The 15,065-nt window shown below is 44.9% G+C and overlaps 1 protein-coding gene across 1 annotated transcript; it reads right to left on the bottom strand.

Annotated features, from left to right (window-relative positions):
• Positions 1-724: 724 nt before the first annotated feature.
• Positions 725-15,018, bottom strand: PSMA2 (proteasome 20S subunit alpha 2). The gene is made up of 8 exons (XM_056110670.1): positions 14,948-15,018; positions 12,226-12,302; positions 11,249-11,381; positions 8,737-8,859; positions 7,790-7,871; positions 4,840-4,913; positions 1,333-1,390; positions 725-1,044 (listed from the first exon to the last, which is right to left on the bottom strand). The coding sequence occupies exons 1-8, from the start codon at positions 14,986-14,988 to the stop codon at positions 928-930; spliced, it is 705 nt and encodes a 234-aa protein (XP_055966645.1). The 5' UTR covers positions 14,989-15,018; the 3' UTR covers positions 725-927.
• Positions 15,019-15,065: the final 47 nt, after the last annotated feature.

The following is a 15,065-nucleotide window of genomic DNA, read 5'->3' as shown; positions in this document are numbered from 1 at the left end:
CTACGAGAATACATGACTGAGAGACTGATGTGAGGGTTTTGACACTGTCAGTTTATTTGAACAGCACTCCTGTTCATCCCTGAGTCAGAAAGGGATACCTAGGAGGCTCCTTTAAAGCTCATTTGCCTAACTATTATGAACCAACAGGAACCTGTAAACCCATTTTTGATTATATCATTTATCCCTTATGGAGATTATTGTTGTTAAAAGTGTAACATGTTTTATTTGGAAATTTTGAGGTGAGGAGAGTAATGTACTCAAGAGAGAAAGCAGAGTGAAGAGAGCTCCAGTACACATTCCAGTGTTAAAGCACGAAGAGAAGCAAGCAGACATCCCAAGAGGGGATACGTGGAAGAAACGTCCTCGGGCAACACAAGTGCCCAGCAGCAACACATCTCACAGGCAGCACAGGTGCCATGAAGATTTTGGGTTGGTACTAGTTCTAGTTCAGCTCTCCAGGTATCTAGTAGGATTATGCTGATTCCATACTGAAGAGGCCCGAACAACACATCTCTGCTTGCAATCTCTCAGAAATTAGTGAGGGCCTGCATATTCTCCTAGTTCTATAAGACTGGTGTTTACGTAATCAGTATTGTGTTTTACTGAAGAATAAACAACACCTGGTAATTAAGGAAACAAGATTTAAGAAAAACTGCATGAAAACCAAAGTGATCTCACCATTCTACCTTGCAGTGTAGTTTCCAGAAAGTAACGATGATAAAAATCAGAAAATAACTATGTTAAATGTTTATTAACTCTTAAAATGCTTGAAATTGGGTTTAATAGTTTATTATGACTTATAACTGTCAATTTAAAAACATCCATTAAACCATGTAGAAATAAGTATGCAAAAAGTCTGCAAAACAAAACATACGTTAAACTTGTTTAAGTAGACTATCTGAAATTTCAGATTTTCAGTTTTCATTATTATGCTATGGCAGCCAAGTAATCCTTAACTTCTGTTGGAGTAAGTCTCCTAAATCCAGCTTCATTGCAGATTCCAACTTCTATATTATCTTCTGTCATCTGCCCCTCAAAGCTTTCCTATTGAAGAAGAGGAAAAGATTAATTTTCCAACCAGTTAACCGTAAAATCTCTTTAAATCCTATTGTGGTCCAGAGCCACAGGACAGTGGGGAGGGCACTTGCTTTGCACGAGGCTGACCCGGGTTTGATCCCTGGCATCTCACATGGTCCCTGGAGCACCTCTAGGGGTGATCTCAGTGCAGAGCCAGGAGTAAGCCCTGAGCACACTGCTAGGTGTGCACCCTCCCCCCTGCCACACACACAATATATCTATATATTAAACCCAATTTTAAGATCTTGAGATAACCTTTAGGGTTAAGATGGCTGTATGAATGGCATCTTCAAGCTCCAGGTCTTCATTATATCTAAAGAATTTTTAGGGGAAAAGAGAAACAATGATTCACTGCAGTGATACACATTAAAACTAGTTGAAGAGTTATAACAATTAGAAAAAAGACTAAAGACTCGAAAAAATACCAAACTACACATTCTTTTAGTCACCTCACTGAGAAAGCTATTCCTAAGTAACGACAATTAGGTACATTCTTTAAATAAAAATACTTTCAATCAGAACATGATAGAAATATAATCAAAACAAATAAAAAAAAAACCTTGCATAGAAACCAATCTCTGCTGAAAGCTTTATTTTACTTTTGTGCCAAAATTGTCAGGTGCTCAGGGTTTAACTCCTGGCAGCAACCAGGGATCGGTTATAACAGGGCTTAGAGGACCCTAGTAGTGCTGGGGATTGAACCCTGCGGTACCATCTCTCCTGCCCCAAATTTCTTTGTTCTTCTTAATAATGTAAAATATTTGACTTAATAATGTGTAAAGTGAAGTGATTAAGTGAATGTGTAAAAGCAAAAAGGTAAGTTTTTTTTCTTTTTGGGTCACACCCAGTGATGCTCAGGGATTACTCCTGGCTTTGCACTCAGGAATTAACTCTTAATGGTGCTGGGGGTACCAGATGGGATGCTGGGAATCGAACCCGGGTCAGTCACGTGCACCCACTGTACTATTGCTCGAGCCCCCGTAAGGAAAGATTTTCAAGACTAGATGTTGGAGGGATAGTTCAGCAGAGTGTCTTGCACACAGCCAACCTAGTTAAATCCCCAGCAGCCACATATGGTCCCCTGAGCGCCAGCAGGAGTGGTCTCAGAGCACAGAGCCAGGAGTGAGCCCTGAGCACAGCCGGGTGTGGCACCCAAACAAAAACATACAAGAATTCTATGAGCCATTTTACTATTTGATCCCAGACTGAGGCTTCTGTGACCGTCACATTTATTTAGGCCTGAGAGATAAGGCAGGGGTTAACCTGCTTGCCTTTCATGCAGTCAGTACTGATTTAATTCTTGCGCCCTCTTTTTGTACCCTATTCAATGTGGGTACCCTTGTACCTAAACACTGCCGGGAGTGTCCTCTGAGTACAGGGCCAGGTACAGTCCCTAAACACTGCCAGCTGTGGCAGCCCTCCCACCAAAAAAACAAACAGCAAAATTTCTATTACGTGAGGAACTGGAGGACAGTACAGCAGTTATGGAATATACTAAATTTGATTCTCAGCACTGAAGGGCTGAAATCACCAGAGGGTCATTTGGTCTCCTGAGTACTGCTTGTGAAGACTACCCAACACCCCAAATTTATGTTACGTGAAAACTGTACTAAGAAAGATCATCCATTGGATAAAATGTTAATTAACAAACTTTTTCTATTCAAAAGATAGGATTAAAAAAAAAATCTCTAAAAGGAGCACCAAATTAGGGTGTTGGGAGGATCCTCCAAGGATGGGAGATGCACGCTGAAAGTAGACTATAGACCAAACATGATTGCCACTCAATGCCTCTTTTGAAAACCACACCACCCAAAAGGAGAGAGAGAACAAAAGGGAAGGCCCTGCCACAGAGGCAGGGTGGGATGGGGGGGTGGGAGGGATACTGGATCAGTGGTGGTGGAGAATGGGCACTGGTGGAGGGATGGGTACTCGATCATTGTATAACTGAAACCCAAGCACAAAAATTTGTAAGTCCACAATTGTACCTTATGGTGTTTCACTAAAAAAAAAAAAAATCTCTAAAGAGATCCATTAGCCACAACTTTTCCGAGATATCCAATCCTGGCTGAGACCTCTGGGGCATCTTGGGAGGTGGGTGGGCCAAGTTCTACCAGCGCGGAACCCATACCCCAACAGGTGCTACCATGCCTCTAGCCAGACTGCCTCGTTAAATATTCTGGAACTTCTGGAGTGCGCAGTCATGCCCCATCTCCAAGCTATACAATAATAATATCCCAGTGGGAGCACAGCAGATTGGATGGGAACATATGTAGAAATCAACCGGTCTCAACCAACAGAAACATTAACACAGAAGCTTAACTCAAACAACAGTTCAGTAAAGCCTCAGACACGGACTTAATGTCCCCATGGAGAGATACTACAATTTTTACAAATTTTCTTTTAAGGAAAGGCTTTTTGATCATCCTGTTAGTCGTTTATGGGTAACAAGCAATATAAAATAAAGTATGTGGCCCTGTCACAGGTGCAGGCCTGAGGAGTGGTTGGGAAAATGGAGACAATGGTCGAGTGAAAGTGAGTGGTACTAGGGTTGAAAACTGAACACCTGTAACGAATCATCATGAACGACTTCGTAAAATACGGTGTTTAAATAAAGTGCGTGGAAAAAAGATTGGGACTTTTTGGTTAGAGTCTAGACCGCAAGCCAGGAGCAAGTGAGAGCAAGGTTTTTATGAGTGTGATACCAGTTCTTCTACATAACGTGACACTCTCGTCACATATGCATCATGGGCTAAAGAAATAGTTCACTGGACTGTTCATATTTGTGTGGAAGGCCAGGATTTGATCCCTTATATCTCAGGGTTTCTTGAGCAATGTCAGGAGAAAATTCCAAAGCCAGAAATAGGCCCCAGCTCTGACACACATGTAATAAAAACAAAAAACTCTTAAATTGTTTAAAACTTCCCCTTTCTGGCAAGCCACAGGACCCAAAAGGAGAGAGAGAGAACAAAAGGGAATGCCCTGCCACAGAGGCAGGGTGGGATGGGGAGACGGGGGGTGGGAGGGATGCTGGGACCCGTGGTGGTGGAGGATGGGCACTGGTGGAGGAATGGGTACTTGATCACTGTATAACTGAAACCCAAGCACGAAAATTTGTAAGTCTACAACTGTACCTCATGGTGTTTCACTAATTAAAAGGTAAAGGTAAAGGCCCTCCCGTTGATCGTCGATTTGCTCGAGCGGGCCCAGTAACGTCTCCATTGGAGACTTTGTTGTTACTGTGTCTGGCATATCGAATACTCTCGGTAGCTTGCCGGGCTCTCCGAGAGGGGCGGAGGAATCGAACTCGGGTCGGCCATGTTGGCCGCTTGTAAGGCGAACGCCCTACCCGCACTTTCCCTTTCTGTTTTTCTTTTTGAGATGGCAGGAGAAACTAAAAAAGACAAACTTGGGGGCTGGAATGATAGTACAGCACATAGGGAGTTGGCCTTGTATTTAGCGAGCCCAGTGTGATACTGGTACCACATATGGTGCTCCAAGCCTACCAGGAGTGATCCCTGAGCTCACCCAAGTGTGGGACCCCACCCCACAAAGAACAAGCATATAGCAAACCACCATGAAACTTAGAAAGATAACAAGAAATTAATATTATCCCTTAATCTACAGAAAGCTAAAAAAGTCAGGGAGGAAATAGTCTGATTTTTTAAGAAGGCTCACATACAGATCAATGCTCATATTATTAAATTAGTTTAAGAGAGCTGAAACTCAGAGTAAGCTTCCTAATGAATCTAGCTAAAGGCTTACCTCTTTTCGAGGAAAGTTTTTCCGTTCACATAGTTCTTCCCCATGGCTGTGGCTTTCCATGCAAAGTAAGCTCCCTAATTAGGAAAAAAAGAAAAATAGGTTTTACTTTGTTAATATCACATCACAACTACTGTTCTTATTTTTTTTTTTGCTTTTTGGGTTACACCTGGCGATGCACAGGGGTTACTCCTGGCTCTGCACTCAGGATTACCCCTGGCAGTGCTCAGGGGACCATATGGGATGCTTGGAATTGAACACGGGTTGGCCGCGTGCAAGGCAAACGCCCTACCCGCTGTGCTATTGCTCTAGCCCCTGTCATTCATTTTTAACTCTGTAATTTGTCCCTAACCTCTAAGGTCACATAATTATTCACTAGAATACCACATTAATGCATTTTTCAGGGAGAGAGGGGATCCCAAGCAAGTCTCGGGGAGCCCAGGGGCTACTCATGAAGATACTTGGTCAATTTTACTGTGTGGCTCAACATGAATGTCTAAGATGTCGTGCTAGTTGGGCCTTATGGTACCAGGGCCACACCATCAATGCTCAGAGGACCATGTGGTACTGAGGATCAAACCAGGATTGGACACACACATATGTCTAACCCTGTACAATCTAACCAAGTCCCAGAAGATTTTGAAAAAAGATTAGAGAAGGGTTGAGACCATGGTGGAGGGAAGCAGATACTCTGTGAAAGATGTGGGGTGAAATGTTGTTTGGATAAAGCTCCATTATTAGGGGCCGGAGCGATAGCACAGCCAGCTGGGCAGTTTGCCTTGCATATGGCCGACTGGAGTTCCATCTTCAGCATCCTGCAGGAGTAATTCCTGAGTGCAGAGCCAGGAGTAACCCCTAAGCATCACTGGGTGTGACCAAAAAAGAAAAAAAAAATCCATCATTAGCAGTACTGTAAACCACAATGCCTCAAAAGAAAAACAAACAAACAAAAAAACAGAAACAACTAAACAACCCTCCAAAACAAAAGGTAAGAGGAAGTGGGGAGATAGCTCCAAGGGCTGGCCTGCATCATGCCTAGCTCGCACAGGGTCCAGACTTCATTCTAGGCGCTCGACAGCCTCCCTGGTCCAAGAGAAAGCTAGCACCCCGATGATCCCCAGCAGAGCTGGGGAGCCCACCAAACACAAAACAAAACAGATTAGAGGAAAAAGAACAAAGGACATGAAGAAACTTGGATATGAAGACGTTCCTGAATGTGGTTTTCTCTATTCACCACTTCTATCAAGATCCATCAATTTCTATACTTCAAATGTGCAGTTTATTACATACCTTTAATGTAAAAATACCAGTCACAAGACACAGATTAATTTAAAGTACTAGTCAAGAACAAAAGTTCAGGAGGTCTGAAAGAATCACGTAGGGCATCAGGTAGGACACTTGTCTTACGTAGGGCCAACCGTGTCACGCCTCAGCACAAGTACTGTGAGCTGTGGCCCTAACAGCAATACCAGGCAACGAACAAATGTCATCTATATCTGAAAATTAATGACCAAATCTGTATCATTGGCGAATAAGTGAAAAAGAGCTTTTCATAAACAAACATTCAAAATTTTTGCTATTTTATAATGCTCAGCAAAAGCAGCAATAACATCACATTGGTTACCTTATTGGTTGCATAGTATACAGAAAAAATACTGAAAGAAAGATACCAATATATTTAAGTCTTTCTTTTCTTGGTTTTGGGACCACACCCAATGGTGCTCAGAAGCCACCCCGGCAGGGCTCAAGAACCATATACACCACTGGGGATCTTGATTACATGCAGGGCAAATGCCCTACCGGTAGAACTATTTCTCTGGTCCCCCTATATAGTTTAAAATAAATTATTACCTTTTAGGTACAACAGAAAAGAAAGGACAAAAGATAAAACTTGGATTCTGCTCCCTACTGATGAGGATAACTGAGGAATTGTCTCCGAGCTCAGAGATGAGTGTTACAGAGATAGTATAGCAGATAAGAGTGCCTGCCTTGTAAATGGCCCATCAGGGTCTGATCCCTGGCAGCCCATATATTCTTCAAGTCCTGCCATGAGAAATTCCTGAATGCAGAGCCAGGGGCAACACTTAAGAACTGCCGGATGTGGCCCCCAAATCAAAACCAAACAAAAATCCCAACCAACCTAACAAAAAGCTCAGCTATGTTGAATGATGGAAGCTGTCAGATTTCCCCAAATAATTTTTTATAATTTAAGCATCAAGCAGCAGAATGTTATCTTCTCAGTTTTCTTTTTCAGATTACAATTTAAATTTAGTCAACTTTAATTATCCAGCAATCTAAAAAGGATCAGTTCTATATCTTCTATTCTGGTTCCTAGAGTGACATGCAAGGATTCTAATTCAGATGCCAATCTCCAGCTTGAGAGCAGATAAAGCACACGTTCTGTAAATCACAGAACTTAAGACAGTTCAGTAACATCAGTGCCTGTACAGGAAGAGTTTCATTTAAGCCTGCCAAGATTTAACTAGAGCAGAGAGAAACACTTTATTCTATATCAAAAGATTTAATTAGACCTTCCAAAGTAAAAAAAATTCCAGGGATTCGGATTTGGTAAAAACTATTTTAACAGTGTCTGAAACGAATGAACATGACCAGAAAGAGGGCAGAATACAGCCTTATTAGAAAACTAATTTCCAACATCCTAAACGTGCAAATGAAAATATACTTCATACTTTCTAAAGCCTAGAGAAAACGATACTGCAAAATTTTAAGCATTTTGTAATTTTTATGTTTTTGAGCAACCCTGCAAAGTGCTCCGAGGTAACTCCCGGAGCTGCCAGGGACCAAACCAGGTTTGCAGCTGAAGTGGTGGCACACGAGCAAAGCACCTACTTCCTGTGCTACCAGTCTGGCTCGATTTCTATTTTTGCTTAGATAATCTAGTCATGAATGATCGCTTTAAAAAAATCCCCCCAATACATGTAAGGATACTTACAGATGGATCTGACTGAAATAAATATGGTCGTCCCTCATTCCAACCGCAAATAAGTAAAGAAACTCCAAAAGGACGAACACCACTGCAGAAACAAAATGAAAGTTATGTGATATTCATAGTGTTAACAACCAAAGGGAAGGCTGGAACTACAAAACGGCGGGAATTTGCCTTGCCCGCAGTCAATCCGGGTTTGATCCCTGGCATCCCATATGGTCCCCCAAGCACCACCAGGAGCAGTTCCTGAGTGCAGAGCCAGAAGAAACCCTGAGCATCACTGGGTGTGACTCCAAAAGCAAAACAAAACAAAAAAAAAAACCTAAGGGAAGAATCAAAGAGCTCACATAAGACACATTATCAGGGAGACAGAATCAGATTTTTAAGTTTCTTAAGTTACTTAACTGTAGATGCCCATTATGTTTCTTTAAATTTTCAGTGTCGGTGTGTAGATTTGAGAATACTTTCATAAATAAACAGATTTGAGTCCTATTTGCTGTACGTTAATAACCCCTGTACTCTCTTTGGCCTCAAAAGCACAACTTTCAATATATTTAGCTTTGCCATGGGCTCTACAATTAGCAGCTAACTTTATAATACCTTTTTATATTATATCTAAACTCAAGAATAGTGGAGTTAAAGACCAACGTGTCACAGAGTTTGTTTTCACTGTGTGCCTGCAACATATAATTTCCAACTGGAAGGATAATTTGGAAGCAGCGATATCCGCTCATAAAAAAGTATTCTGATCACTGGCAAAGGAAGTCTGTCAATCGAGAGCTGTATTTTTTTGCTATTTTATGAATAGCAAGACAACATTCCCATTTTTTCCTTAAAGTATTCCACATCTAATAAAACAAGCAATCATCACAGTTAACTTTCTCTACTTATTGATAAGCAAACAAGAGTTAAGCCATGCATTTTCATCTTTTAACAGGAAGAACGTCACTCACCCTGACTGGGTGTACTCCTGCATCACAGAAGCCACCCTCTGTACCAGCTGGGCTGTGGGAATGGGCTCCTGGTAAACAAGATAGTACTGCTGAGCTAATTTCCGGGCTCTGTGCACGAGCACTCTAAAGAAGAAAGAGTTAATTAAGACACGCTCCCTACACACCCTTATAGCCATACAATGAACAGCACAAGTTTTACATGCACATCTTCCATAGAGCTCTAAGCTCGTCTGAAACAGGCAGATACGGAGTTCAGGCATATTTTTCTTACTGCCTCTTTGTTTTTCTGGGACCACACTCAGCTGTGCTCACGGCTTATTCCTGGCTCTGTGCTCAGGATCATTCCTGGTGGAGGTCCGTGCTGGGGTTCAAACACAGGTTAGGCACAAGCAAGGCAAGTGCCTTACCTGCTGTACTATCTCCCATCCTGTCTCTTAATTTTCCTACAAACTGCACTTTTAAAAAGTACTCCAGAGGGACTGAAGCGATAGCAAAGCGGGTAGGGCATTTGCCTTGCAAGTGGCCAACCCAGGTTCAATTTCCAGTATCTCATAAGGTCCCCTGAGCACTGTCAGAAGTAACTTCTGAGTGCAAAGTCTGGAGTAATCCCTGTTACTTTTTTGGGCATTACCCAAAAAGGGAAGGGGGGAAAAAAATACTCCATAGATAACAAAAAGCAAAACAAAAACCTACTTGTAATTTTGCTCTAGGGGGCCCAGTAACGTCTCCACTGTGAGACTTGTTACTGTTTTTATCATACACTGCAGGTAGCTTGCCAGGCTTTGCTGTGCAGGTAAGGTACTCTCGGTGGCTTGCCAGCTCTCCGAGAGGGGCGAAGAAACCGAACCTGGGTCGGCTGGGTGGGCCACGTGCAAGGCAAACACCATACCGCTGTGCTATTGCTCCAGCCCACTTGTAATTAACAAATATAAGAATTTGTTGAAAGACAAGGATTTTATTACCTCATAATCTAATAAATTAGCATGATAATAGGATTTTCCATTACCACTGTTCTGAATTATGCACCTTATCTCTGTAATATTCATGCCCCGACCCTCAACCTCTAATTTCTGTGGTCGCACTCTGTAATATCCCTTTTATTCAGCCTAACAGGATTCATTCTAGTGAATCCTGATCACTTCCTACTGACATGAATTTTCCTTACTCATTAAAATTTATGACAACAAAACGGATGCTCCACAAAAATAAACCATGAAATAATTATTATTTTGTTAAATAATAAAGCTGTCACTTTCTTTCAATTTGCTGGCACCTTGATATAACAGGATTAATCTCTTTCCTGTGAAATATAAGTGATCACGAGATGATTTGGATCCTGATTAACTGCCACACTCAACAGTATTCCGTGGCCTCTGACAATTTGCTCAGTAAAAACAGAAATGTTGTAATTTTAACTATATATGAATGCTTTCTTTAACTACCCGACCGTTTAAAGGGTAGGGGCATGAGAGTTATACACAGAGATAAAGTGCATAGTTCGGAATAGTGGTCCATGAGGTGGTGGCACCTTCACACCTGGTGATGCTCAGGGAACCATATGGAATGCCAGGGATCAAACCTGGGTGGGTCACATGCAAGGTAAACGGCCTACCTGCTGGACTGTTGCACTGGCCCTTGCCTGACCTTTTAGAAGCATTTTATTACAGTATATATCACTTTGTTTTAAAAACATGTTATAGAGCATCAAAGGTGCTGCTGAACCAAGTCCCGGGACTGTGAAAGAATTGTGATAAAGAGGAAAAAAACACCAAGACGGAAAAGGAGTAAATACTGCACTAGTCTCCTTTTAATAACTGTGGTACTGAGCTGTCCTCCTCCAAGTAGTTCTCTTTTTTCCTTCTTTCTTTGAGCCACACCAGGACCAGGCTGGTACTCAGATCCCTGGCTTGGCGTTCAAGGATCACTCTTGGTTGGCCACCGCAAGAAAAAGTGCCCTAACTGCTGTACTATTTCTCCTGCTCCAATTCTTTTTTCTTCCCCCCTTTTTTGGGGTTACTCCTGGCTCTGCACTCAGGAATTACACCTGGCGGTGCTCGGGGCACCCCATGGGATGCTGGGAATCGAACCTGGGTTGGCTGCATGCAAGGCCAACGCCCTACCCACTGTGCTATTGCTCTAGCCCCTCCAATTCTTTTTTTTCTTTTTGGATCACACCCGGCAAGGCAGAGGGGTCACTCCTGGCTCTGCACTCAGGAATTACTCCTGGCAGTACTCAGGGGACCATATGGGATGCTGGGAATCGATCCTGGGTCGGCTGTGTGCAAGGCAAATTCCCTACCTGCTGTGCTATCACTCCAGGCCCCGCCCCTCCAATTCTTATCTGTCCTTTTCAGGCAAACTAAATCTAGCAGTCAATGTGGCTACTGTTCATAAGCAAAATACAAGAGGTAGAGCTGGGAGATAAGAAAAATAGCCTCTGATTGTTCTCTTCAAATAGATTGCAGGCAAGTTTATGTGGTGGCAAACAAAACAACAAAACAGTATGAAGTACCTGTAATCTGGGCCCATACCACTATACACCAAACCTATATGCTTGGTAATTGGTTCCACTTTGTGAACACTTCGCTCATCATACAGAATAGATTTCTGTTTCTTCTCAGTCGCCAACACCACACCGTTTGCAGCTTTAAAAAGGCAAAAAGTACAGCTTAAGTGTTTAATCATTTAAAGACTACTTCAAAAGCATTTTCAGATCACGAATGCAATTCTAACATGTCCAGACTCCATTTCCTCTTATTTTAGAACTATTTTTAAATACAAAAATCACCTTAGAAACAGACGCTCAATTTCTCCCTTACTGTAACAATGCTTTCCCCAATCCAATGCTTATCAATCGTTTTCCAATTGTGTTCCATCTCTGACGCTGTTTACTTCCTGTGGGCCCTCATCAACTGGCTGACCACCAAGTCCTGTGCAACAGACCCCAATTTACTCGATTTTCACTTAGGGCTCCCTCGGAATATCCTGGGGCCCAGTGAGGCCAGCCCTAGTTGAGAAATGCTGATATTACACTGAGAAATCTCTATAGCTAATGTTATTAAACGTTTCTCAAAATGTTCTAGGACATTTAAGAATCAAGATGCTCTCTTCTACCGTTTTTATCATTTAAAGTCAACAATTTCCGACTTTTCTTACAAGGTATCTTTTAGGTTGCTCCATGATATACTTTCCCTAAATTATAGGAAAGTTAAAAACTACTATAGAACAATGACATGTAAATGGTGGGAAAACAAAAGGATACTCAGATTTCTGAATCCTAAGACCATTTGTGGGCTATCACATCAAATAAAAATGCCTATCTTTTCATGAAAATAAATCTTAGTCCATCTTCTTAGGTTTAGTGGTTCATTTCTTTAAACTTCAAAATCAACAAAATACTACCTCTTGATCACAAAGCTCTTAAATTACTAATTCATTCCAAAAGAACATTAGGCCAACTATTCAGAAACGATGGCCGCATTTCCTTACCTTTAATCCCCACGGAAGGGGCTCCTCCAGCCACAGCAGCCAAGGCATATTCAATCTGGACAAGCTTACCAGATGGGCTTAAAAAGAAAGAATGCTATTTGCTAATCACATATTTCTCAAATACTTATAATGGGGACAACAATGAGGGCAGATACCTGTCAAATTCATGAATCAGACACTGAGGAAAACAAGGTGGGCTTTACTTTTATTTTGGGGGGAGTTCTAACTGCACTCAAAGATCACTTCCAGTACAGCCAGAAGATGTCTGTGGAGCAGGGAATCAAACTGGAACCCGCTGTGTGCAGAGGAGTCTTAATCCCTGTGCCAAGTTTCTGGCTCCCCAGGATGGGCCTTAAGTTGTTCATGATGGCTTCGGAAAGAGAACACTAGGATCTTTGTCTTGCATGAGTGGCCCTCTCCAATCCATCCCGAACTCTGCAGAGTCCTCTGCATCGCTGCTGGGGTCCTGGAAGCCCCCAGCACCACTGGGCTGGCCATGGGTACCCCAGCACCAAAACAACCTGCCCTTTTGGCAAATATGGCCTGGAGCGACCTGTGGGCTGCCCAGTACTGCTTGGGAAGCCACCCCTAGTCTGCCAAATTATCACAAAGTTGTACAGAAACCTCTCTGAGCAATTTGCACATGTTCACAGTGAAGCTCTGATTAGTACTCAAAGCAGCACCATTACTGTTGCTCATCCGCCCTTGAGATTCTGACCAACCCCAACTCTCTGGCCACCTGGAGACTGTTAGCCTGTTGGTAAATCAGGTATAGGATTTTGAAATACTAGGACTGTTTCAAAAGGCTGTTGTAAAGATTAAGTAAGTGGTACCTATACAATAGTATATAAACACTAAACAATGCTACTAAGAACATTTAGGTTTGTGCAAAAGAGAAAAGCAAGTATTTCATGTGGACAGTGTTGGACACAAGGCCCAAGATCTAAGTATAAATCATAACAAAGTTCTACGTAAAACTTTTGCTAGAAGTAGGTTACAAGCTGGTTATATCTAACAGATCTGAGTTCATGGGATTTGTACCAGACTAATTTTTTAGGTCATAATTTATTTCAACCTAGTTCCAAGCATCCTTAACATCAGAGACCAATCACAGAGAAAAAAATTTCTGAGCAAATGCAGTTTGTCCAAAGTAATACAACTAGAATCATATAGTCAACTACTGAAAAAAAAAAAAAACAACTTGAGTTTTAGACTGTCATCTGTTTTATCTTGATAACATGACAAATACTCTTTCTCACTCCCGTTTCTATTGAACCATCACACCTTGCTGCCCAGACTGCCGTGAGAATGAACCAAGCCCTTCGGTAAGCAAAGTCTCGGTGTGCAATGTGTTTCATTCCTGCCTGCCTATCTGGATTCACTAGGTAACCAATCACCTCTGATTTTCACTATCCATTTTCCTGTTCCAAAGCACCAGCATCTCTCCCTGGAATAACTGAAACACTAGTTTCATTTTCCTTCCACCTTCCATAGGCTCCAGAGTCACCTCTGAACTGCGCCAGACCCCATCTTAAATCCTGTAATAACTTCTTGTTCCATTTATTTCATTTTGGGGGCCACGCCTGGCTCTGCTCAGGATCACTCCTGGCCTTGAACTCAAGGGTGCGTCCAGGCGGTGCCAGGGTGACCAAACCCACGCCGGCTGCTGCGTGCAGAGCGAGTGCCCTACCTGCAGGCCCGCTTTCTGTTTCGCTTCCTACCGGGGACTGTCGACCGGTCGTGCCGCACACCGGCTCCGAGTTCAGTCCAGCACGTACAGCTTCTACCCGTCCCTCGGCAGAGCCGAAGCTCTGTCCCAGCTCTCGCGGACAAGTCCCCGTCCCCGGTCCCGACCCTTTCGGTCCACAGGCTCTTCCTCGACTTCCAGCCTCACGGGCCACCCTCCAACGACAGCCTTCCTGGCTGCTCCACCTAAAGCCACAGGCATTCTTGCCCCTTTCCATGAAAAAGCTTCTGAAAAACGTGTTCCAGCAGACATCCACGACCACCAGACCCTTGGCCACGAACATCTCCAGCCTCGCGCGCGGCCTCCCACTCGCACCACTGGCAGTTCACTCTGATGACGAGGGGCCGAAAGGGGGCGGCTTCGGCGGGCTGGGGCAGGCCTGGCAGTGCTGGCCGTGGCGCTGGCCGGAGGGCGGGATCGGCCACGCGCGGGGCGGGCAGGGGGACGGAGAGGGGCAGCACGAGAGGGACGCGGAAGTGGTCCCCGGGCGTGGGAAGAGGGAGGGGTGCGACAGGAGGCGACCTTCCGGCGTCTGCGCGTCCAAGGGGGGAGGGAGGTGGGCCGGGGCGGGGGGCGGGGGCGCCGCGGGGATGCCCGCTGGGGCCGGTGCTGCCCCCCCACTCCCGGGGCCGGCCCGCCGGGCGCGCTCCGTGCGGGCTGACTCAGCAGCGTGGCCCGCCCGCAGGCCCGAGCGGCGGGCGCCGAGGCGCGCGGGGGCGGACGGGCCGCGGCCGGGCGGCGCGCCCACCCGGGGCGTCACGGCCCGCGCCGGGACCCCCGCGCCCGCGCGACGCGGCCTCTGGCGCCCGCCGCCCCCGCGGCGCCGGACTCGTCGGCCCGGCGCGCGCCCTCCCCCAGCAGCGCCTCCGGGGCGCCGCGGCGGGCGGGGGAGCTGCCGGCCGGCCGCGCGGGGGGGACGCCCCGGGGCAGGAGCCCGCGCGGGCCGGCGGCTGGACGCGCCGGGCCTGGGCTCACCTGAAGGTGGTCAGCGAGAAGCTGTAGCCGCGCTCCGCCATCTTGCCTCCGCGTCGGCGCCGCGCCCAGCGCCCCGCGCCGCTTCCGCCCCTGGCCCCGCCCCACTTCCGCTCCAGTC

Source organism: Sorex fumeus, unplaced genomic scaffold, assembly GCF_029834395.1.
Source record: "Sorex fumeus unplaced genomic scaffold, SorFum_2.1 ptg000002l, whole genome shotgun sequence".
NCBI classification, from domain to species: domain Eukaryota; kingdom Metazoa; phylum Chordata; class Mammalia; order Eulipotyphla; family Soricidae; genus Sorex; species Sorex fumeus.
The sequence above is the reverse complement of the archived record's forward strand: the minus strand, read 5'-3'. Positions and strand labels throughout refer to the sequence as shown.

What these genes read in the sequence shown, in the direction of transcription:
- PSMA2 (XM_056110670.1), bottom strand. Translation starts at nt 14,988, where the DNA reads ATGGCGGAGCGCGGCTACAGCTTCTCGCTGACCACCTTCAG. An exon ending in CAGGAGTACACCCAGTCAGG is followed by an intron (nt 7,872 to 8,736) that starts GTGAGTGACGTT and finishes TTGTTTCTGCAG; the next exon opens with TGGTGTTCGTCCTTTTGGAG. An exon ending in AAAACTTTCCTCGAAAAGAG is followed by an intron (nt 1,391 to 4,839) that starts GTAAGCCTTTAG and finishes AAAATTCTTTAG; the next exon opens with ATATAATGAAGACCTGGAGC.